Genomic DNA, 24,625 nt, shown 5'->3' with positions numbered 1-24,625 from the left:
CAGGTATCTTGTGAGACCACACAGGTATGAGGTGGGGTGTGATGGCGAGCACGTATAATCGCAGCTCTCAGGAGGCAGAGGCAGAAGGATCAACCATTACAAGCCCTGGTCACGCTGGTCTCAGGTCTGTGTAGAGAGTAAGTAGCTAAGGTTAACCTGAGCTAGCTACAGAAGGGACCCTGTCTTTAAAAACCAACTAAATAAGGATTCACTTGGCAACACCTAGTGGCTGCTGGCTTCTGGACTCACGCCCAACCTCAGGTATTTTCCCTTAAATCAAAATTAATACTGTGGGCCAGTTGGTGGTGGCACACACCTTCAATCCCAGCACACAGAAGGCAGAGGCAGAACTCTTTTTAAGGCCAGCCTGGTCTACAGAGGGAGTTCCAGGACAGCCAGAGCTACACAGAGAAACCCTGTCTCAAAACAAACAAAACTGATACTATGACATACTGGTTTAGTTCAAATTGCAATCCCCAGAACAATGGCTTTCCATACCTAAAGGTCACCTGGGGGAACCCGTTCAACACAGAATCTCAGACTTAACTCTATAGAGATTCTTTTGACTTCTTTAAGTGTAGATATGTGGCCCACACGTTTATGCTTTCGTGTCTTAAATAAATCTAGGGTTAGGGTGGCATTTTTAGAAGCATTTCAAACATGAAAAAGAAAATCTACCTGTAGCAGAGGAAAGTGAGAAGCACATCCGGTCTTCGGCAAGCTTTGAAGCATCCTACTTCCGTGCTGCTGGCTTTTTCCAACTTCATCTGCCTTGCCCAGCCTCGGGGCCTGTGTGAAGCAAACCACAGAGAGAAGCGGGAACAAAAGTAGCTCGGTGGCTGGGGCTACACAGTGGCAGTATTCACGGAGTTCGTGGTCTTGCTGGGCTCACGGCTGGCTGAGGCAGAAAGGTGCGTGACTTGAGGCTGAGCTGGCGAGGAAGGGCCTTCTCTGATTTCAAGGCCTCCAGGATCTGACACTAGCCACTCCTAAACTGTCCTGTGAGAGGTTCATTGACTCCACCACCACCGTTGGTGCTTTTTCCCCTGCACAGGTGTTCCCTAAGCCTGTAGCCACTTGCACAGGGTCCCTTTCTCCTCTGCAGAGCTTAAATAAACTCTTAATTCATAGCTGATGGGCTACTCTTCCTGCAAGCCTCCCAACAACCTCTCTTTCCTGTCTTTATTTTCTCTCGCCTAGGACTTAGCGTGGCAGCCATTTAGCGTGGCATTCGGAGTCCAATAGACAATCACCGAGAACTGATTAAATGTTGCTGATGGTTAAGTGCCGAGATAACACTAGAAAGGAGCGCAATTGACAGTGCCTGTGGAGAGAGGCTGGGGCGTTTCTACTTTGTTTTTTAAAGTGTCCGCTAAAACCTAATTAAAAAATGAGCAGAAGGTGGCAGACGTGCCTGCAGCCCCAGCGAAGCTCAGGCTGAAAGAGGAGGACCACTTGAGCTCAGGAGCTGAAGGCCAGCCTGGGCAAGCCAGCAAGACCCAAGTCGGAGACAAACAAAATGGTCATGAGCCTTGAGTGTTTGTTACTGGGGCTTGAATCCAGGGTTTCATGCACGCTAGGCAGGTGCCCCAGGATCTATTGTTTTGGTTTTTATTGTTTGGCGGGGGGGGGGGGGGGGGGGGGAGGATCAGGGGGCACTGAGTCTCCATGTAACCCAAGCTGCTCTCCCGGCCACCCATATTTTCAGCTGCTCTGCCACCTTCCCCCTCCCTACCCCCCGAGCCTGCTCCCAGCATTTCTAGGCCTGTTAACCACTTTGCTGCAGAAGGACCTTGGGCAGAGTGGGGAAGGGTCCTCTCAGCACAGGGACACCTGCTCGCCAGTCCTTTCAGGCTCTTAAATGACCAACAGCAGTCTACTTTCTCCAGGGTAGACTTGCCCTTGGTCCCCAAGGGGAGGATTTTATCAGAACATGAAGAGTTAGTATCTCTACCTCCTGGATCTATTCAACTGGCAGACAGTTGATAAGTTACTCTGATGTATATACAGACAGGGAGATAGTCTAAAATTCATAACCCAAAGCCAGGCGGTGGTGGCACATGCCTTTAATTCCAGCATTCAGGAAGCAGAGACGGGCAAATCTCTGTGAGTTCAAGACCAGCCTGGTCTACAAAGTGAGTTCCAGGACAGGCTCCAAAGCTACAGAGAAATCCTGTCTCAACGCCACCCCAAAATAATAATTTAAAAAAATTAAAGCCAGGCGGTGGTGGCGCACACCTTTAATCCCAGCACTAGGGAGGCAGAGGCAGGCGGACTTAGACCAGCCTGGTCTACAAGAGATAGTTCCAGGACAGGCTCCAAAACCACAGAGAAACCCTGTCTCGAAAAAAAAAAAAATTAAAATAAAATTCATAACCCAGCCAGGTGGTGACAAACACCTTTAATCCCAGCACTCAAGAGGCAGAGGCAAGCAGATCTATGTGAGTTCAAGGCCAGCCTGGTCTACAGAGTGAGTTCCAGGACAGCCAGGGCTACACAGAGAAACCCTGTCTCAAAAAAACAAAAAACAAACAAATCAACCTACCAAACAAACAACAATAACAAACTCATAACCTCCCTGTCAGCCTCACAAGGACTAGGATTATAGACACACACTAATCCCTTAAAACAGAAAGGAAGCCAAGTGGTGGTGGTGGCGCACACCTTTAATCCCAGCACTCGAGAGGCAGAGGCAGGCGGATCTCTGTGAGTTCGAGGCCAGCCTGGTCTACAAGAACTAGTTCCAGGACAGGTTCCAAAGCTACAAAAAAAAAAAAGTCTTGAAAAACAAAACAAACAAAAGAACAGAAAAGGAGTGAACCTGGCTCCTTCCTGACAACCCGAGATCCTCTGTTCCGACCGCTAATATTCTATTTGCACCAGAACAGATTTAGACTGTTGTTTAGATCCAGAGTAAGATAAACCTTGCCATACTCTGCCCTTCCCCTAAATGTCAGGGATGACAGTGGGGTGTCTGATAAGGGTGCAGGCTAAGGGAAAGCACAGAAATACCTCTCTTTTCAGGTTGGATCCCCTGCCCCGCCAAGCCCATCCCTCGGAGACTTGGTGCCATTTCCCTATAGAGTAAATGAAGTTTGCCTGTATGTCACAGATTTGGAGTTCTGTGCCTCTGGGACTAGCCAGCTCCTAGACAGGCTTGAAGATGGCCCTTTCTGGGTGTGAGCAGGGATAACTAATGGTTAGAGTGTAGTCTCTGCATTCAGGGAACCCTGAAGGCTGCTTTAGGAAAAGGAAAGACTGGCTGGGGGCTTGGTGATCACAAGCCCAGCCAATGGAGCTTGACCTGGGTGATAAGCAAGGGCCTCTGTGCCCTCTATGCCCTCCATTCTGCCAGGCCCCAAGTCCTTTATCAAACAGTGCGTGAAAATAAAGTGCTTTATTCCTGAGTGTCCCAGGACAGCATCTGGGCAGCTGTGGAAGGCTGGAACTCAAGCCCCTTTCTGGAGGATTTACGAATGGAGACAAAACATTGGGTCTTCAACATTTCAGCTCCAGCCAGGCGGTGGTGGTGCATGCCTTTAATCCCAGCACTCGGGAGGCAGAGGCAGGCGGATCTCTGTGAGTTCGAGACCAGCCTGGTCTACAAGAGCTAGTTCCAGGACAGGCTCCAAAACCACAGAGAAACCCTGTCTAGAAAAAAACAAAAAAAATTTCAGCTCCAGAGAAGACAGGACAAGTGACTGTCTGGGGGATAAGATGTGGTTGGGAAGAGGCATAGATAGGTGTGCATCTTCCAAGTCCAGTTCCAGGGCTTCCGGTGGCGCGGTTTGGGAACTTTAAGGGGGCCACTAGTGTGGGTATGGACACCACGAAAGGGCCCACATCGAACACTGGGACTGTGGTGCCATCACATTCCTGGTTTAGCAACCACTACAGGCACTAAAACCCTCCTGAGCCCACCCCTAGTCCTGAGCCCACCCCACGCCTGGCTTCTGCACATTCCTCCCACCAGGGGACTGAACCAAGGAGGACCAGAAACAGCTGGTGGTTCCCTGCCTCAGATCAACGCCCCTCAGCTCAGCTGTCCTGTCAAGGCCCCTGATGACCTCACAGCACGGGCAGTCTACCCGGTGTAGACGAGGCTCTGTGGCACCCATAGACAAAGAGGGTGGTCACCCTGGTTCTGCCAGGCCAGCAAAGGGCAGCTGTAGGGCCACTTGAAAGGACTGTCCTTTCTTACCCTCCCCCACCATGCTCTTCCTCAACCAGCCAGTGGGTGGGGGATCTGAGGAATTCACAACAGACGCTGGGAACTTGAGTGCATCTGGACCATCCCGTCTCAATCCCGAGCAGAGGGAGAGGCAGAAGGGCCCGATTCTGCAAGAAAGGGGAAAGGGCCCCGAGGCCAGACTAGGGCAGTTCCTGCCCTTCAGACGCAGACACAGTCCCAACACATCCCAGGGGCCCTAACCCTGACCCACCCTCCAATCTATCACCAATCCTTGAGATGCGTGGCTTTCCTGACTCAGGGTCACGAGAGGTTTTGCAGGCCAGATGGCCTCTCAAATGTACCCTAACACTCGCCCAGTCCTGGCAGGGACGGGGTAATAGGCAGAAGGACCATTCTCTAAGCCCTTTTCAGTACTCTTTGGCCTCCTGCAGCTGGGCCAGATACTCTTCCTCCGGTGGGTTGTCTGCGCAGGCCCGGCCATTGTTGGGGGGGCGGACGGTGTGGTAGCGACTCCAGTCCCCCTTACATAGGATCCAGGGCAGCGTATCTACCTTGAAGTGCAGTTCCGGTGAAAAGTCGGTGCTGACTAGGTCCGGAGCTCCAGCCCCCTTGCCCCGGGTCAGCAAGCGGCTACCTTCGTCATAGCAGCAGTGCTGGGCGGCCAGCGTGCTGCTCTCGCCTGACAGCACGGAGCGAAGACAGAAGCGTGCGGTGGGCTGGTAGATGTCCAGGCGCTCCCGTGGGCCACTGGCATCCCGCCACTGGAAGCTGCGGCCCCGGCGTTCATCCTGCAGGCTCACGGCACTGTACACAGCCTCCAGAGGGTATGCACACGGGCAGCTGGGCAGATCTTGGAGCACTTGGCTCAGGTACTTGGCTAGGAAGTCACTCTTGCAATTCAGCCACTTCTCACAGCTGTCCACATCTGCAGAGGGTAAGGAGGCACAGGAGAGTGCTGATTGGAGCTGCCCGCCAGACCAGGAGACCAGGAGACTGATCCAGGTCAGTCCCCTGGGAAGAAAGTCCAAGCCCCCAGCAGGGGCAAAGGCATGGCTCAAGGAGGGCCTCTGGGTCAGAAACAGAGGGTCTCAAGAAAGACAGAGAGCAGAAAAGGGACAGTCCACACCATGCAGGCACTTGACGCAGGAAGCCATAGCTCAGAAGGGACACTAGCTTTGGGCGGGCAGCCCCCTTTGGGACACTGGCATCATGGCTTTAGGTTCTGGACTGTGGGAGAGATCTTGGGATCATGGGAGGGGTCTGGGCTAAGCGGGGATGTGATAGGAATAAGTTCTTGTTGTCATTTTGTTTGGTTTTGTTTGCTGTTTTTGTTCTTCCAGGCAGTCTCATATTCTAAGCTGGCCTCAGGCTTGCTATGTAGCTGAGGATGTCTTTGAACTTCTGCTCCTCCGCAGTGCCAAGGTTGCAGGCATGCACTGCCAAGCCCAGTCTATGCCCCTGCTGGGACTGAACCTGGGCTCTGAGTGCTAGGCAAACTTTCTACCAACTGAGTACATCTCCAACCAAGGATGACAGTTTTGTTTTGTCTTTCACTTTTCGTTTTATGTGCATGAGTGTTTGCCTACATGTATGTCTGTGTATCACGTATGTGCAGAGATCATAGAGGACAGAAGAATATGTCAGATCCTCTGAGACTGAAGCCCCCTTGTAGGTGCTGGAAATGGAACCTAGGTTCTCTGGAAGAGCAGCCAGTGCTCTTAACAGTTGAGCTATCTCACTGGGCAGTGGTGGCGCACGTCTTTAATCCCAGCACTCGGGAGGCAGAGACAGGAGGATCTCTGTGAGTTTGAAGCCAGCCTGGTCTACAGAGCTAGTTCCAGGATAGGCTTCAAACCTACAGAGAAACCATGTCCCGAAAAACCAACCCAACAAACAAACAAAAACAAAACAGTTGAGCCATCTCTCTAGCTCAAAAACAGGGTTTTGTTTTGTTTGTTTATTTATTTATTTATTTTGGGTTTTTCGAGACAGGGTTTCTCTGTGGTTTTGGAGCCTGTCCTGGAACTAGCTCTTGTAGACCAGGCTGGTCTCGAACTCACATAGATCCACCTGCCTCTGCCACCCGAGTGCTGGGATTAAAGGCGTGCGCCACCACCGCCCGGCTTTGTTTGTTTATTTGAAACAGGGTTTCTCTGTGTAATAGCTCTGACTGGCCTGGAAAAGCCAGGGCAATTTTTTAAAAATATTTATTTATTTATTATGCATACAATATTCTGTCTGTATGTATGCCCGCAGGCCAGAAGAGGGCACCAGATCTCATTACAGATGGTTGTGAGCCATGATTTGGTTGCTGGGAATTGAACTCAGGACCTTTGGAAGAGCAGGCAATGCTCTTAACCTCTGAGCCCCCAGGGCAATTTTTTAACCAAAAAACATTTCATTGTTTTTACTAGTCTGTTCTCTCCTTTCCCTCCCTTCCTTCCTTCCTCCCTCCCTCCCTCTCTTCCTCTTTTCCTTCCTGAAACAAGGTCTCCCGTAGCCAAGGCTAGCCTTGAACTAATCTACTTGCTTCTACCTGCTGCTCAATAATTCTTCCTCCTTCATTTGTTTGTTTGTTGGTGGTGGTTTTTCCAGAGAGGGTTTCTCCTTGTAGCCCTGGCTACCCTGGAACTTGCTCTGGAGACCAGGCTGGCCTTAACCTCCGAAATCTGCGAGCCTCTGCCTTCCGAGTGCTAGAATTAAAGCTGTGTGTCACCACCACCCAGATGATTAACTGCCTGTCTTAGTGCATGGGCCTTTGGTGAGTTGCTCAGCTTTTCTGAGCGTCCTGTGACTCCCTACCTCTGTAGCCTCTTCCCTCTTTCCCTGGCAAAACGTAACCTCGGAGTCAGGTCCCACTGAAAAAGCGGCCCTTTCCTTTTGGCTCTCAGACCTTCACACTGCATTCTGTCGCGCTGTGCCCGTGCAAGCCACGTGTCCTGCATGAGACCTGACCTCTCTGAGGACAGATGCCAGGCCTCCTCCAGGAAGGCTCAGCCTTTGTTGTAGGCCCAGGTACATGACACAGGTTCAGGAAGCTTCCATTTCACGTTGTAGAACTTAGACTCATGAGCCATGCCTTTGGGGGTGCAGGGGAGGCCCAGGAACACCAACAGGGTGCATGCTGCCAAAGCCTGGCCAATGTCCTGCTGGCCTCATGGAGCAGCCCTGGATGCTGGAACCCTGGCTCATTCTGACAGATCCCTCTCTAGCAGAGTCCGCCAGGGGCCTCCAAAGAATAACCAAGGGTAGAAGTAGAAGCCCCCTTTTCCCCTTACCCCGAGCATCTCCTAGCTCTGGGGTTCCCTTCAAGACCCCCTTCCTGGTAGGAACCTGGAGCGTGGCAAGGATATTCGGCTACAATCTCTCCCATAGGAAGATGTGCTTAGTGATTCCTGCTATCCAGGGATGCCCCATCCTCCCAAGAGAGAGGCTCCCCAAGGCCCAGCAACAAGATCTAGCCCCTCACTAACCTGGATCAAACATATCCGTAGCATTGTGGGCTAGGGGCTGCCACCCCTCACTGGGAAAGCCCAAGGCGTGCTCGTCTTCAGTGCCTTTGGGAAGAGAGGAGGCCAGGCTGGTGGTGCCCCAGGGCACCTTTGTGCTCCTGATAGGAAAGCCCAGCCCTCACTAGGCTCTCGGTGCCCACAGCATCTGGGACAGGCCTGAGATAGGACCACCGTATTCATGAGCTTCCCATACCCCTCTCCAAAGTCCACCCCTCCTATTTCTACAAACATCCCAGTTTCACATTCTCAGGGAACCGAGCCCACAGCCTGAGCCACGTTAGCCACTCCTGGGCGGGGGCTGGAGCTCATCTCACCAGGACAGGGGGGCAGGTCGCAGACCCGGGACTCTGTGGCTGTACAGGCGTAGCCGCAGGGACGAGTTCTCTGCTGGTTGCCGCTGGTGCAGCTCCCACTGCAGGGAGACCAGGCACTCCACTCCTCCTGAGGTTCGTAGTCTGAGTTGAAATAAGGGGCCAGGATGAGTGTGCTCAGCCCCCAGGGCACACCAGCACAAATTCACAAAAGGCACCTTTATCCCCAGCCCCGCCAATTCCCTCAGTTAGATGTCCTTATACAGCAAACACCTGTGCAATGCATCAGGAGGTCCTATATAGACAGAACAAACGCCAACCACCCACTGTGTCAACACAGGGGTACTTGGGACAAGAAGTCACCAAGCCCACTATCAGTGTGACCTTAGGCAAGCCCCATACATTTCTGAGCTAATGTTTTTCTGTCCATCAGAACCAAGGAAGGCAGTCGATAGTGCTTGTCTAGCCCGAGTAAAGCCCTGGGTTCCATCCCCAGCACCAGGTTGGTAGCGAATGCAAGCCATCCCAGCAGGAAGGGCACAGGGGGAAGAAAGGTAAGAAATCCAAGATTACCCCTGACTGTTTATTAATTTTGAAGTTAGTCTGGGCCTCAGGTTACTCTGTCTCAAATAGTAACAGAGAGAAGCTGGAGTCAGAAATCGAGGGTGGCAGTACTTTCCTAGGTCTGGGATTCCCTTTCTTTATCTGAGGGAGAGCAAACACCCGGGCCCGGGCCTGTATCTGCGTCCAGGTGTGGAACTCCGCAGGTCTGGCACACTCCTCTCTAGCTCCCAAGGCCTCAGGCCAGCTGGCACCAAGAGTGGGAGGGCGGGGATGGGAGAAAAGCTGAGACTCCTGAAGCTCTGTTTACAGCAGTTTAGGAAACCAGGAAGAGCTTGTCAGGACTTAGTCTTAATCCCTGGTGTCTCAGCAGTGCGATAACAAGACCTCGGGGCTTCCGGAGAGTCGGGGAGGCTGTTTACCCAGCGCAGTGGGAAGTAGAACCTGAAGAGCACTCGTGGCCACCCCAGCAGGAGGTGGAAGGAGAGCCAGGGAGTTCGTCATCACACCCTGACACTCTATGGGCGTATTTTTGGTATATGTATGTGTGCGGCATGAGTGCTTGTGTGCTCATATATGTGGAGGTACACATGGTTCCGGGGGGGCAGGTATGTGTGTGCGTATGTGGGTAGGCCCCAGGTTGACATGAGGTGTCTTTTTTTTTTTTAAAAATAACTTTTCTACCTTATTGACACCGGGCCCCCTGCTAAACCCAGAGCTTGCCAGATAGCTAGTCTGATCCTTCAGCTAATGCTGGGGGATGCCTGTCTGCCTCTGACATCTGGGAATATAGGTGGGCTGCCATTCAGCTGGCTTCTGGTTTGTTTGCTTGTTTTTTTGGTTGTTTTTTGTTGTTGTTGTTTGGTTTGTTTTTTCCCCAAACACAGTTTCTCTGTTTTGGAACTGTTCTGGAACTCACTCTGTAAACCCAACGGCCTTGAACTCATTGCCTCTGCTTCCCAAGTGCTGGGATGGAAGGCTCACACAACTGTTACCTGGCTTTTTTCCATAAGAGTTGAACTCTGGCAGGTGGATCTCTGTGAGTTCGAGGCCAGCCTGGTCTACAAGAGCTAGTTCCAGGACAGGCGTTAAAGCTACAGAGAAACCCTGTCTCAGAAAAACAAAAACACCAAACAAACAAAAACAACAACAACAACAACAAAAGAGTTGAACTCTGGTCCTCATGCTTGCATTCCAGGTGCTCCCCCTTGAGCGATCTCAATGGCCCAGCTGTTTTATTTTTTGAGACAAGGTCTCAAGGTAGCTCAGGCAGGCCTGGAACTTGCTACATAGCCCAGGTTAGCCTCTAATTCTCAGTCTCCTGCCTCAGACTCCTGAGTGCTGAGGTTCTGGTTGTATATGATGATACCTGACTGGATATAAGCTTGTTGATTCACTCTTACCAACCCCGTGTCATTTAGACATATGACCACCTGTTTCGGAGAGGACAGAGCTGAGACACAGAGAGGTAAAGTAATTGGCCTAGGGACACTCAGCGGCTAAGCAGCAAGGCCAGCAGTCAAACCCACAATCTCAGGATGAGATTCGCTGTAAGTGGTGTAACTTAAGTGTCTTTTTCAGTTTTTTTAGAAACTGAAGCGTGAATATTTATGCTATTAAGTAACATTTACTTAGAGGAGCTCAGGGCTGTTGTTCAAATGTTGGAGGGAAAAATATTTAATTCTAGCAATGTCACTTTGGGGTTTTCAATGGTACCTGCATAGGCCTAGGCTCCTGGGCTACCCAGTTCTACTGGCCTGGAAACTTCACACACACACACGCCCACGCACCCATGCACACACGTGCGCGTGTTCCAACTCATTCCCACTCAGGACCTAGCAGGGCAGCAGCTGAGGGTGCCCAGCCAGAGCACTCACCATAAACGTCTGGTTCCTTGAAGTCCTGGTCCTGAGGACCCAACCAGCCATAGTCCCAGTTGTCTGTGTCCCCACTGGACCAAGGCTCCTCCTCCTGGTCCTCTTCACTGCTCTCCTGGTCCTCACCATCACCGTACTCTGTAGCATAACCCTTCTCTTCTTCCTCCCCTACTTCCCCTGGGGCCGTGTCTCTGAGGCTGGCGCCTCCTTCTTCACCTTCCTGATAGCCCCAGAAGAGGGGCCAGAAGAGCTCCCTGGTGGGCAGCCAGCTGGAAATGCGCAGGGGCCAGAGACTTCTAGGTTCAGAAGGCAAGTCCATCTCTACCTCAGCCTGGGGGTCCTGCACCACCTCGATGGTCACCTATGGGAAAGACAGACGGATGCCAGACAGGCAGGCTCAGCACAGGACTCCAAAGAGGAGACCGGTTGGACCCAGATGCCAAGACCCATCCTTGCCACCAAGCCTGCTGTCTTCCTGCCTGACCTTGGCCTCTCAGGGAACAAAGGACATTGGGTTGGACATCCTGCGCGTCAGAATCATCTGGGCGTAGAGGAGCTGGGGTGAACCCAGCAGGTGCCAGGCCCGCTGGTTTAAGAGAGGCTGTTTGGAATTCTGCCTGGTCTCAGGGGCCAAAAAGGTCCAGATCAGGACTGCAGATGAGACATCCTGTGTCACATCCCCAGGCTAGCCTCCGGAGTGCCCCAGCTGTACCAACCACAGAAATAAACAAGTAAAAATACAAAGAAGAAAATGAGCCATGGGGGCGCACACCTTTAATCCCAGCAGTCAGGAAGCAGAGAGAGGCAGGCAGATCTCTTGAGTTCGAGGCCAGCCAAGTGGTCTACAGAGTGAGTCCCAGGAAAGCCAGGGCTACATAGAGAGACTATGTCTTTTTTGTTTGTTTGTTTTTGTTTTTCAAGACAGGGTTTCTCTGTGGTTTTGGAGCCTGTCCTGGAACTAGCTCTTGTAGACCAGGCTGGTCTTGAATTCAGAGATCCGCCTGCCTCTGCCTCCCGAGTGCTGGGATTGAGACTATGTCTTGAAAAACCAAAAGAAAAAAAAATTATTAAAAAAAAAATCATCTGCTATACACACTACAAATCCATCACCAGCAGGAACACTTGCAATCTATGTGTGCACGTATGCACATGTTATTTTAATACAGGTAGACAGATAGACTTAAGACAATTAGAGAATGTTTTGCACTTTTACACTCTTTGTTTTGGTCAAAGTATTCTGCTACACACACAGGCACACCCACTATTCTTAAAGAGTCAGGATAGGGAGTGGAGCACAGGGCTCGATTTCTTCCTGGCTTTTCTGGAACACCCTTCTGAGGGCTTTTCCATGCTTCAGCACCCTGCCCTCCATTCTGAACTGAATCCCTCTCTTGCATGCAGTAGGGTTTGGGGGCCAAGAGGGGATCACCCCTGTAGGCCATTCCAGCAAGTCTCCGCCACATTCCAAGACCTTGGCAGGAGCAGGAGCAGGGTGTCTGGTGTCCATGTTCCTAGTCCTCAGACTAGCCCTACCAGGTTGCTGGGTTTGTCCCCTGCTACATCCAGGGTCAAGGCTCAGGAGCCAAGAGACTTTTTGACGAGGAGAGGGGCAGATGCTCTTCCCACACTGCATGAGCAGTTTACTGTCTTCACTCAGCTAACAGAAGAAAGAGGATGAAGCTCAGTCGCCAGCCTGGTACCTCTCCAGGGGTCCCCTAGACCTTTTATATGCTCACCTGGATATTGGGGTTTGGGGCACTCAAGTCTGTGTTGGCCAATCCTGGAAGGTTCTTCAGCTCCAACAGCAGGGGTGTGTGTTCTAGGGTCCCGGGAGGGGTGGCTGTACCCAGAGTCAGAGCTGCTGGCTCAGGAAGGGTCTGACACTCGGGGTGACATGGTTCTGCCTGCAGATGGTCTCCAGCAAATTCCAGTGTTACCTCCTTATCTTGGGGAGAGCCAGGATCTGGGGCAGGAGAGGCCTGGGGAAAGAAAGAGGAAGGAGCGGGGGTGACTAAGATCCGAGTGTATCACATGGAAGGGACTGGGCTAAGGAGCCAGGAACCTGGGCCTGGCTGTATCATACAGTCGCCTGTGACACAGAGCATCTGGAGTATGTGTTTGGAAAGTCTTAAGGGCCCTAGGAGATAGGTTGAGGTACAGTCAAGAGCAGAAAATAGACTATGTTCACAAAATGGTCTTTTCTCTCTCTGTGTGTGAGTGTGTGTGTGTGTGTGTGTGTGTGTGTGATTACACCAAAGCTGACTGAACAACTGACCCTGGAAAGACACCTAAACACACACACACACACACACACACACACACACACACGCACGCGCACACAGTGCTCTAGTACACATGTGAAGAACAGAAATACATTTTCAGGAGTGGGTTCTCTTCTTCCATGTGGACTCCAGGGTTGACCCCAATGCCTACTGAGCATCTTGTCAGCCTACGAAGCTTCTGACAGCAGAGGCTTCAAGGCAAGGATGGATGACACCACCCAGCTAAATGCGTTTATTCATCTTACAAATGAAGCGGCCCAGAAAGAAGAAGCAGCTACCCACGGTGGTAGCTCCAAAGTGCTGTCCTAGCTGGGCGGTGGTGGCGCACGCCTTTAATCCCAGCACTCGGGAGGCAGAGGCAGGCGGATCTCTGTGAGTTCGAGACCAGCCTGGTCTACAAGAGCTAGTTCCAGGACAGGCTCCAAAACCACAGAGAAACCCTGTCTCGAAAAAACAAAAAAAAAAAAACAAAAAAAAAAAAAACCCAAAGTGCTGTTCTAGTCCTTCACCCAGACCCTTGCCTCTACCTACTCTACATGCACCGCACCCCCACCCCAGAGCAGGAAGATTCCCGCGGAAGAGCCTGATCATACCAAGGCATGGGCAGCAGGCCTGCTCGTTCCCCTCAGCATAACCCAGACACCTGCCCCTGCCCTCAGCAAATTCCTTGGCAGCTCCTCTTGTCTGTTGGGCCTTGCGCCTCTTTTCAGTCTGCTCACTTTGACTGTCGGCCAGTGTGTCCTCCACCAGCTGCTGCCAGAGTGCCTGTCTCCGACACTGCTCTCCTGCTGCGAAGAGACACCTTGACCGAGGCAACTTTCACAAAGGAAAGCATTTCACTGGGGCTTGTTCTCAGGTTCAGAGGCTGAGCCCATCATCATCATCATGGAGGGGAGCATGAAGCTTTCACCCTGACCCACAGGCTGAGAGAAAGAGAAACTGGGCCTAGTGTGGGCGTTTGGAAGCTCTAAGCTCCGCACCAGTGGTGTGCTTCCTCCAGGAGCACACCTGCTCCAACAAGGCCACGCCTCCTAATCCTCAGACAGTGCCACTCCCTGATGACTAAGCAGGCAAATATGTGAGCCTATAAAGGCTACTCTTTTTCAAGCCACCATAGTGTCCAAGACAGGACTATCTTTTGTCAGCTGAGATGGTGAGGGGAAAGAGCCCCTGAGTAAAATTCACCTTAGATGATAAACATTGGGTAGTCTATGTCCTCTACCTGTTTCTGTTCCCCATGTACCCATGGCAAGGCAGGAGGAGCTCCTTCCAGGCACACCTTTGTGGGTCCTGTTCAGGCCACAGTCTTATTCCCTTCCACCCTGTCCCTGGTGCAGTATAGGACAATTGCTTCTAAAAAATTAGATAAGAATGAACCCAACAGGGGGGCTGGAGAGATGGCTCAGAGGTAAAGAGCACTGGCTGCTCTTCCAGAGGTCCTGAGTTCAATTCCCAGCAACTACATGGTGGCTCACAACCATCTGTAATAAGATCTGGTATCCTCTTCTGTGCTGTAGGATACATGCAGGAAATTCCCAGCAACTACATGGTGGCTCACAACCATCTGTAATAAGATCTGGTATCCTCTTCTGTGCTGTAGGATACATGCAGGAAGAACCCTCTATACATAATAAATAAAAAAAAAATCTTAAAAAAAAAAGAATGAACCCAACAGCCAGTTCCATTTTCTATTAAGGTGTTCAACAAAGTGAAGTGCTCTACCAAATGAGAATAAGAAAGAAGGGTCATAGCCGGGCGGTGGTGGCGCACGCCTTTAATCCCAGCACTCGGGAGGCAGAGGCAGGCGGATCTCTGTGAGTTCGAGACCAGCCTGGTCTACAGAGCTAGTTCCAGGACAGGCTCCAAAACCACAGAGAAACCCTGTCTCGAAAAACCAAAAAAAAAAAAAAAAAAAAAAAAGAAAGAAAGAAAGAAAGAAGGGTCAGAATCTTCTTACTAGACATGTCCACAGCATTTGCTGTGTAGTGGGCACTATTGTGTGTGTGTGTGTGTGTGTGTGTGTGTGTGTACATGTGTGCGTGTCTGTGGAGGCTGGAGTACAGCTTTGGCTGTCATTCTTCGGAAGCCATCTGCCTTTAAAAAATACTTTCTTAGTTTTATTTTATATGTACGGGTATTTTACCTGCCCCTGTCTCCTGAGTGCTGGGATTAAAAGCATACAGCACACACCTGGCCCTATAAAGAGCTTTACCGACTAACACCCCAGTCTCTACAACAAATGCCTCTGCTCAGGTCAGCCCTCTGCCAAGCAGTCACAGGACAGGTGGATGGTGCAGAGGTGGGACCTCCTCTGCTGATGTGCCCGGAGACCTGAGCATCCCTGGTACCTCAGGTCAGCTCCACAGCCCTGATGGTCCTTCATTATTTATCATGTATACAATATTCTGTCTGTGTGCATGCCTGCAGGCCAGAAGAGGGCACCAGACCCCATTACAGATGGTTGTGGGTTGCTGGGAATTGAACTCAGGACCTTTGGAAGAGCAGGCAATGCTCTTAACCAGCGCCCCTGGTCCTGACTCTTTGCTCGGAGTCTCCACTGTGCTGCTGCCCCCGTCACAGACGGGCAGTCGTGGGTGGCTTTGGTGACTGTTCTGGATGCTCTCGTCACAAGTTGGCGGTGGTGAGGGACAGTGGTGAAGTGATTTTCATCTGGGAACCACCGGCAAAGTCTGGAAAGATGAGTGACTGTCCTCATGGCCTGGGGTTTCTAGTGGCACCTAGTGGCTAGAGGCCAGAAATGCAGCTAAGCAGAGAGAATTCCTGGGGCCAGAAGAGACCACCAATTTGCACCTTCATATATATATAGCATGGGAACAATGGCGGCAGAGAGGCTAACCCAGACCCCGCTGTCCTAAAGCCAAGCAAACATTCCTTCTCATCCCTCCTTACCATCTCCACCCAGCTCCTGAGGACAGCTAAAGCCAGAGAAAGCCCCAGCCTTGGGTCCCAGGTGCTCAGGCTTGAGTATACCCAGGTGCTTCCTCCTTGGTATACTCTTTCCTGAGCCTCTTACTGGGAAACTGTCGGGGGGTGGAGAGGGACAGAGAAGTCCTAATGGGGTCCCTCAGATGCCTACCCTAAGAAGAGCCAAATGCAGGCCCCCATCCCCGAGCTGCCTCCTCTCCCTTAACCAGCTCTTCTTTGTCTTTGTGTGTGTGTGTGTGTGTGTGTGTGTGTGTGAGAGAGAGAGAGAGAGACAGAGACAGAGAGAGAGACAGAGACAGAGAGATCTGGAGGGACAAGGCCCGGGGATGTGGGCAGCTGCAGGAGGAGGCTGCTAAGACAAGCCCTAGGCCTGGTATTCCAATGGCCCCATGTACCTCCCTCCTGGACTAGACAGACAGTCAGGCCTCAAGCACAGAAGATCTACCACTAGGAAAACACCTGCATCACCACCAGGTTGCCCACCCAACACCAGAGCTCTTCCAAACCCCTCCCCTCTCTGTCATCCGGGCCTGCTTTCCCGATGCATAAGGAATGTGGGTGCTGAACAAGAAGCCTGTCAGGTTCATGATCCTGCAGGTTTGTCAGGACTCACGAGGTCCTTCCTCTGCACTCAGCTCTCGGCCAGCCTAGCCCTTCCTACCACAGTGACAAGCTCCGGGCTGCTGGGCGAACTTCTGGAACCTGCGTCATGGAGGCACCTCAAGGCCTCGGAGCCCAGGAGAGTTGTCCCACGTCTCTTTTGCCTTATTCTAGCTCCAACCACCCTGTCCCCTGTTCCTCTCTTAACTTCTCACACCTTGCTAGAGTGCCAGGGTGAGGTGCCCAGGGGCATAAAGTTGAGTCTGAATCCTGGCTCTCCACACACTAGGAGGCCTGGGCTGGTTACTGGGCCCACTATCTGTTTCTGCCTCCCCTACATGAGAATAAAACAACACACAAGAGAGGCCAGCCTCAGTGGGTGTTTGGGTGGCATTTGTATCTCAATGGGACAGGAGGCAAAACTGCTTCATATTGTGCCGGCCTTGCATCCAACACACTGACCCCTGCCCTTCAGAACGATCAAATGAGTGTATCTTTGAGTCCAAAGTTTTCTTATTCAACACTTCAGTTCACAGAATGGAGTCTTTTTTTTTTTTTTTTTTTTTTTTGGTTTTTCGAGACAGGGTTTCTCTGTGGCTTTGGAGCCTGTCCTGGAACTAGCTCTGTAGACCAGGCTGGTCTCGAACTCACAGAGATCCGCCTGCCTCTGCCTCCCGAGTGCTGGGATTAAAGGCGTGCGCCACCATCGCCCGGCCCCAGAATGGAGTCTTGAACCCATTTTACTTTGGAGGTAAGCTGAGGCTCAGTGTCAGGCCTGCTGGAGTTCAAAGGTGACACAGTCGGTTTACAAAGTCCCTGATTGTTTTTGTTGTTGGGATTACAGGGGTATTCAACCACATCTGGCTTTGAGGCCTCTGAAGTGGGATTTCTCAACAATGGCCAGGGGAGCCAGGTGGCACACATCTATAGTTCCAGCAGTCAGGAGGCTGGGGCAGGACTGTCATCAGTTCAAGGCCAGCCTGAGCTACGTAGTGAGTTCCAGGCTGGCCTAGACTTTAGGGTAAGAGCCTGTCTCAAAAAAGCAGGCCACCTCCCGCCCCCAAATAACCACACCAAACAGGATAAAATGATGCAGGCATGGGGTGGGATGTGTTTCTCTCAGGAGACAATTCGGCAACATCTGGCACTGCAACATCTGGCCAACATCAGATAAGCAGCGCGGGACATGCCATGTAAAGATGTGCCGACCTTCCTGGAACAGCTCCTCATGGCTGGCCTTGTCCCATCTGTGTTTAACACCTCTCTGATCTGATTTTTCTTGTAGACTGGACCTTGCAACATAGCTAGAAATGATATTCAATTCATATGATCCCCCTGCCTCAGTTTCCCCAGGCGTGAGCTGCTATGCCCAGCCGTATTTAGGTGCTTTTCAGAGTATTGCCAGGTTCTATCCTGGGCCTAAGGATACATTTCTGCCATCTTCTCACACTAAAACATACAAAAAATAAATACAGCATGAAGTGATGAGTTAAAATAAGAACTACTGATACCAAGAGAACAGAAATAAGGCCAGTTTAGTTTTTATTTTAATTTTATTCTATTTTGAGACAGGGTCTCACATGGGCCAGGCTGGCCTTGAACTTGGTATGTGGCTAAATTAAACTTGAGCTTCTCATTTTCATGCCTAAACCTCCTCAGGGCTGGGTTTACAAGCCTGTGTCACCAGCCCTACCAAGCCAATTTCATTTGATCACTATCATGATTCTCAGGTTAGTAGTGAGACTGACTAAAAGTCTCTGGGGTTTTTTTGTTTGTTTGTTTTGTTGTTGTTTCTATGGCTGCTGTTTCTAGTTATTTCATTGTTTTGATCTTTCTTTCTTTTTTTTTTTTTTACAAATGTCTCACTCAGACTAGCCAGAGACTTTACATAGCACATATTGGCCTCAAACATATGAGCCTCCTGCTTCAGGATCCTGAACGCTAGGATTACAGGCGTTCAACGGTACATCGAGCTCAGAAATTCCCGCGTTTGACCACATCGGTGTTTCTCAACAATGGCCAGGTAGATGTGTGTCCCGGGAAACATTTGACAGCATCTGGCCCCTATGGCGGTGGCCACTGCCTAGGAACAGTGGTAGACATCCTGCAAAAGCATAGGACAGCTATCCCCAGGACAACAAATTCCAGGCCCCAGAATGACAGACTGCAGCTTTACTACCAACCCTGTGATTTACCTGAGGAGAAAAAAAGTCTTAGAGATAACAATGGTTTGTGATACTTCAGGGCCATAGGGCATAAAGTTGAGGGAGGGTTCTCAGCCTCTAAAGGGCTCCTGTAGGCTGGGCTCTCACAGTGTGGTTCAAACTCCGGCCCAAGTCTTGCGGTCAGCATCACCTATTTCCTACGGGTCCTGGGTCTTGGCCCCTCCGTTCTGGTCTTGGAAATGAGGGTCTTCCTCCAGAACAGCTCAGGGCAAGAAGGAGCCAGCGAAGCCTCCAAGGAAATAGGGATGGAGAATGCCCACTGAAACTCTTAAGAAGAGAGCATCCGGCAGGACCTCAGAGCTGAAAGAGCATGACCGACTGGCGTTCCTAACACAGCAAACACTCTTTCACCTTGTTCTTCTATCTTAGAACCCACGGTCCTTGTGGAAATGTCGGGCTGATGGCTCACACCCACTAAGGTGCAAAGGCCCTTGATTACCTCAGCCTTCCTCAACTCTCAGTGAAAAACTCTATCCCTGGCTGATTGGAATTAAGGGGCTGGGACTGGAGAGAGGCCTCAGTGGTGAAGAGCACTTGACTGCTCTTTCGGAGGTCCGGAGTTCAATTCCCAGGACCCGTACATGGTGGCCCACAACCATCTGTAACGGGATCAGATTCCTTCTTCTGGTGTTCATGAGCACAGAGCACTCATATACATAAAATACACGAATAAATAAATCATTTAAGAGAGAGAGAGAGAGAGAGAGAGACAGACAGACAGACAGACAGACAGACAGAATGAGAATGGAGGCCAACCAAGGTAACCTAACAATATTTTAAAAAAAAAATTAAGAGGCTTCTGCAAGGGATCACCTGGCCCACCTCGGCAGCCCCAGGCCATCCCTCCAGAGCTGAGCTCAGCGCTCCGGAGGTCCCCTCTCCACCCTGCACGACTTCTCAGGGCGGTGTGGCTGCGGGTGAAGTTCGCTCAGGGTTAGGAAGGGGTCCATAGGACCCAGGAAGCCGGGCCACTGCAGAGCAGGAACCAAAGTCAACTTTCTCTTCCGCACCCTGGACGTCAGAGCGCCGCCAGGGCTCCCGGGCACGCGTGGGGCGTGTAAACTCCTGTAGGCTCAGTGCACCTGGCCATCACTGGTGGATCTCTGAGTTCGACACCAGCCTGGTTCCAGGACAGCCAGGGCTACACAGAGAAACCCTGTCTCCCCGAGGCATCCAGCCCTCTCTTTCCCTCCAGTCCCAATCATCTCTCACCTCCAGCATCCTCGAGTGGCCGTGGGGCCCAGGACCCCGCTTCCTCAGAGGTAGCCCTCGGCCAGTGGCCAGCAGAGCAGCCAGCAGCATCAGGGCGCGCGGGAGCCGCGCTCGCAGGGGCGGTGGCCGCATCGCCTCTCCTCGCGGCTGCTCTGCGGGAGCCGCCAGTTTCGGGAGCGCGTTCGCGCAGCGGCGCAGGCCCGGCCCGGGCTGCGCGGGGACCCAGCCGGGAGCGGCGGGGACGCGCGCGCGCTCGGGGGCGCGCGGCCGGTGATCCCGGGTCCGCGAGCGGGGTCAGTGGCCCTGGTGTCTCCCCGCCCTCCCTCCTGCAGGGGCCCCTCGGCGCTCGGGGACTCGTCCGGGCCCCGCGGGCGGCTCCTTTGATCTGGCGGCCTCCCCGCCCTCAGTCCCCGCCGCTGTCGCCGTCGCGGCCCCAAGCGAATTCCTGTCCCGGGGAAGTTGCCGCCCGGCGCTGTGCGGCCCCGCGCGACCGCTGCTGAGGGGCGGGGAGGCTGCGGCGCCACAGTAGCGCTCCCCGACGGCGCGGCGACGGCCACCTGAACTAGCCCGGGGCTTGCTCGCAGCTGCGGCGAACGGCGGGAGTCTTTGGAACCTTGGCAGAGGTGTGCGTGCAGCCAGGTAGGTTTGCGATGAGGCTTGGCAAGATGCCTCGGGCGAGAAAGTCGCCGGGCTGCGGTCCCTGATCGCAGTTCCCTTTCAGAACCGGGAGACCACACAAGCTACAGCCCCGGGACGGCGGGCGGGGTGGGGAAGGCTTGAACGTAGGGGTCAGGGGATCTTTCCTGAAGCTGGTGTCGCTGACCATAGGGATGGCCCAGCCCCTTCTGCCAGACCCTCGGGTTGGGTCTTCACAGCAGGCCACAGAGCGACCTCTAAGTAACTCAAATTCCTGAGATGACCAGTATGTCCAGCTGCGTTCAGGAGTGGCTGGGGCAGAGTGAAATTCTCAGAGCTGCTTTGAGGTTTTTGGTTTTTGGGGTTTTTTTGTTGTTTTTTTTTGGGGGGGGGGTTGCTTTTGAAGTTACTCTCGTTCTTCACAGCAGCAGACACTGCAGGTCATGGAAGGTGTGCCGCATGGGTGACAGTCTGGGTCTGAGGTCGGGTCAAAGGGGGTGGATCCTGGCGATCTCGCATGATCCACCTAAGAAGATACTTGCCTGGTACATGATAAATACTCAAATGCTAGCCAACAGGATGCTAGCCTCTGAGCATCTTCTAAATCAAACTGTTTACTAGTCTGAAGGCAAGGCTGTAAAACAATTTTGGTTTAACTGGTTTTACGTCTACCCGAATATTTAGCCTGTTAGCCATGCTTTTGATGCTTTCTACCTGGTTAAATGTGACTTGGAAGGTAATGAGCTTGTTTGTTCGTTCATCATTCATCCATTCATAGCTGTCTCCATGTCAGTAACTGCTACTTCACCTCAAGCCCCACTCCCCAACTGGTCTGTCTGAAAGGGGTCCTGCTGTACCACTCCCTGTACCACTCCCGTTCCCACGGTGCTTCCACCCCTGGCTGCCAGGAAACTTATCTTTTCTGATTTTGATCAATTTAAGTGAGACACAGTTTACATAAAATAAAATATATCCATGTTTAGGGGCTGGAGAGATGACCTTACCTGCACCCACAACTGATTTTTTTTCCCCCAAACAGAATCTCATTATGTAGCTTTGGCTGTCCTGGAACTCACAGAGACCCACCTACCTGTTTTGTTTCTCTAGTGCTGGAATTAAAGGTATAGGCCACTATACCTGGGTCTACAGTGGTTTGAATGTTCTCCATAAGCTCATGTGTTTGAATAGTTAGCCCTCAGTTGGTGGAACTGTTTGGGAAGAATTAGGAGGTGTGGCTTGTTGGAGGAGGTGTGTCACTTTAGGATAGGGTTGAGGTTTCAAGACTCAAGGCATTCCCAGCGTGCTCTCTGCTTCCTGTTTGTGGACTGGGACGTGATCTCTCAGCTGCTGCTCCACCACCAGGCCTGCCTGTCTTCTGCTCTTCGCCCAGTCAAGACGGTGATGGCCTCCTGTCCCTCGGGAACTGTAAGCCCTGAATGAACTCTTCTAGAAGTTGCTTTGGTCATGATGTCTTATCACATCGCAGTGGAAAAGTAACTGATCCAGCCACCACCTGGAAGTCCAGTTTTAGGGGGTCTGACACCCACTTCTGGTCTCCAGTGGGCACTAGGCATGCACACGGTGCACAGACATACATGCAGGCAAACAGATAAAATTTAAAAATATATATATATATATATACATATATATATATATATCTTAACTGTACAGCTCAGTGAATTTTAAGAAATGTATAGATTCATGCGGGCCAGTGAGATGGCTCGGCTGATAAAGGCCCCTGCTGTCAACCACCTGAGTTCCATCCTTGGAATCCAGATAGTGGAAGGAGAAAACCAACCCCCACACGTTGTCCTCTAATATCTACCCATGTCCTGTGCAATATGCATGCAGGTGAGGCCAGCCTGGTCTACAAGAGCTAGTTCCAGGACAGGAACCAAAAGCTACGGAGAAACCCTGTCTCGAAAAATCAAAAAAAAAAAAAGAAAGAAAGAAATATGCATGCAGGTGTGTTGCATCCACACCCACAATAAACAGATATATATATTTTGGTTTTTCGAGACAGGGTTTCTCTGTAGTTTTGGAGCCTGTCCTGGAACTAGCTCTTGTAGACCAGGCTGGCCTTGAACTCAGAGAGATCTAGGTAGCCTCTGCCTCCAGAGTGCTGGGATTAAAGGCGTGTGCCACCACCGCCCGGCTAACAGTTATATTTTTTAAACATATGCTTTTATGTGACCACCATAGCTAAGATTAGAACCTTCCCATGATTCTGATTTCTTTCTAGAGCTGTATGAAGATAAAAAATTGTATGAGAACTTGGCGGGGGGGATGATGAAAAGTCATGAGAACCCTGTACTGTCTGCGGACAGTGCATCCCTGCCATTCTTCTCATGATCTGATGATTTTCTCATGCTTTTCTGAACTATATTGCTACATTTGTAGTTATCAACAGTAAAGCAAAATGACTCTTTCTGCCGGAATGTCAATTCTAGCCCGTCTCATAAAAGTTCAGGCGATGTCTACCTGAAGCATAGAAGAAACCAGTTCTGCCTTCATCTGTACTTTTATTTCTAATACTGCTCATCTGTACATTTCTGTTCTTCTGTATCTTATTTCTTCATTAACGCGTCTTTTTTTTTGTTGTTGTTTTGTTTTGTTTTTGGTTTTTCGAGACAGGGTTTCTCTGTGGCTTTGGAGCCTGTCCTGGAACTAGCTCTGTAGATCAGACTGGTCTCGAACTCACAGAGATCCGCCTGCCTCTGCCTCCCGAGTGCTGGGATTAAAGGCGTGCGCCACCATCGCCCGGCTTATTAACGCGTCTTTTGTATTCATTTTTATTTCTCTAAGAAAATCACGATTTTTATGTTTTTGTTGTTGTTTTGAAGATGATCTTTTAACAATGTCATTGTACAATCACCACCCCATAATCTTGTCTCCTGGCAACAGCTTATGCTACTGTACTACCATTTTCTAGAATTTATCAATAAAATCATGTGATATAGTCTCTTACGTAGGCTTCCTTCAGCATGTTTCTAAGAGACATCTACCTTATAGATGTCGGTGATTTGTTCCCTTACATGGATGGCTAGGTTGTACCTATTGCTATTATTTGGGCACACTGCAATGTGTGTATCCACTTAACACGATGTTTCACGAGTTGTTTTCAGTTTAGGACTGCGATTAGTGAAGAAGCTCTGAGTGGTCAAGTTCTGATCGGACATGTTTTGTTTTTTCATGGATAAACAAACACCTAATAGGCTGCAAAAACGAAAGCGGCCATCTTGCTTCTCAGATGGTGCCCACCAGTAACCTAAGACAGCCCCAGTTACTCCATTTCTATGCCCACTGACTATTGTAATTCTTCCAGTTTTAGTCATTCTGTGTGCAGGACAGTATCTTATTGTTTTGATTTGAACTTTTTGATAGTAACGATGAACATTTTTTAATGGGTTAGCATCTATTTTGTTGTTTAAATGCTGGGATTATACAGGCATGTGTCACCACACCCCTTGCCAGACTTTTTCGACAAGTGTTTGATCAAATATTTTATTTTATCTACATTTTAAAAACATTTAATGTTATAAGCTGGGAAGTGGTGATGAACGCCTTTCATCCCAGCACTATGGAGGCAGAGGCAGGTGGATCTATGAGTTTGAGACCATCATGGTCTACAGGGCAAGTTCTGAACAACCTGGGCTACGTAGAGGAAACTCTTGTCTTGAAAAACCAAAATAAAAATAAAAAAATAACCTTATATGTATGGTTTTGCCTGCATACGTGTCTGTGTGTCACATGCATGCTTGCCCGCAGTGGCCGGGCACTGGGTCCCTTGGAACTGCAGCCACAGTTATGAGCTGCCATGAGGGTGCTGGGGGTTGGCTCTGAGTCCTCAGGGAGAACAGCTAGTGCTCTTAGCCACCCCAGGCCACTTTTAGCGAACTTGTTGACTTTATTGAGGAGAAATTCTTTGCATGTGTGTATCTGTGTGGTGCGCACATTTGTATGTGAGGAGGCCGGCTGCTCTAATTTTATTTACCAAGGTGGGGTCTTTCTCTGAACATGAAGCTCACAGATCATCTAGCTACCTAGACAAGACGGTGGGTGTTGGGGACCTTAACGCTGGCACTCACGCTTAGTGACAAATCACCTGAACTACCACCCTAGGTCTGTCATTTTCATATTTAGATCTATCACCTAATTTAATTAATTATTGTATACGGAGGCTAAAGATCATCCTCCCGCCCCATACGGGCATTTAGTGACTCCATTGCCACTGGTTGCAGCACTTGCATTTGCTTCTCTGAAGTACTTTG

The 24,625-nt window shown here is 50.9% G+C and overlaps 1 protein-coding gene across 2 annotated transcripts; it reads right to left on the bottom strand.

Moving 5' to 3' along the window:
• Window positions 1–2,049: 2,049 nt before the first annotated feature.
• Ism2 (isthmin 2) lies at window positions 2,050–19,890 on the bottom strand. 2 transcript variants are annotated; one of them, XM_075947561.1, is made up of 6 exons: window positions 19,719–19,850; window positions 12,190–12,432; window positions 10,454–10,814; window positions 8,019–8,159; window positions 7,666–7,749; window positions 3,434–5,117 (listed from the first exon to the last, which is right to left on the bottom strand). In XM_075947561.1, exons 1-6 carry the CDS (start codon window positions 19,848–19,850, stop codon window positions 4,600–4,602), a joined length of 1,479 nt encoding a protein of 492 aa, XP_075803676.1. In that variant the 3' UTR covers window positions 3,434–4,599. The 2 variants fall into 2 exon arrangements, with proteins under 2 accessions (XP_075803677.1, XP_075803676.1); XM_075947562.1 differs by lacking the exon at window positions 7,666–7,749 and having other exon boundaries at window positions 2,050–5,117; window positions 19,719–19,890.
• Window positions 19,891–24,625: the final 4,735 nt, after the last annotated feature.

This window comes from Microtus pennsylvanicus, chromosome 14, assembly GCF_037038515.1.
Source record: "Microtus pennsylvanicus isolate mMicPen1 chromosome 14, mMicPen1.hap1, whole genome shotgun sequence".
In the NCBI taxonomy this organism is placed as follows: Eukaryota; Metazoa; Chordata; class Mammalia; order Rodentia; family Cricetidae; genus Microtus; species Microtus pennsylvanicus.
This window is presented reverse-complemented; position numbering and strand designations above follow the sequence as displayed.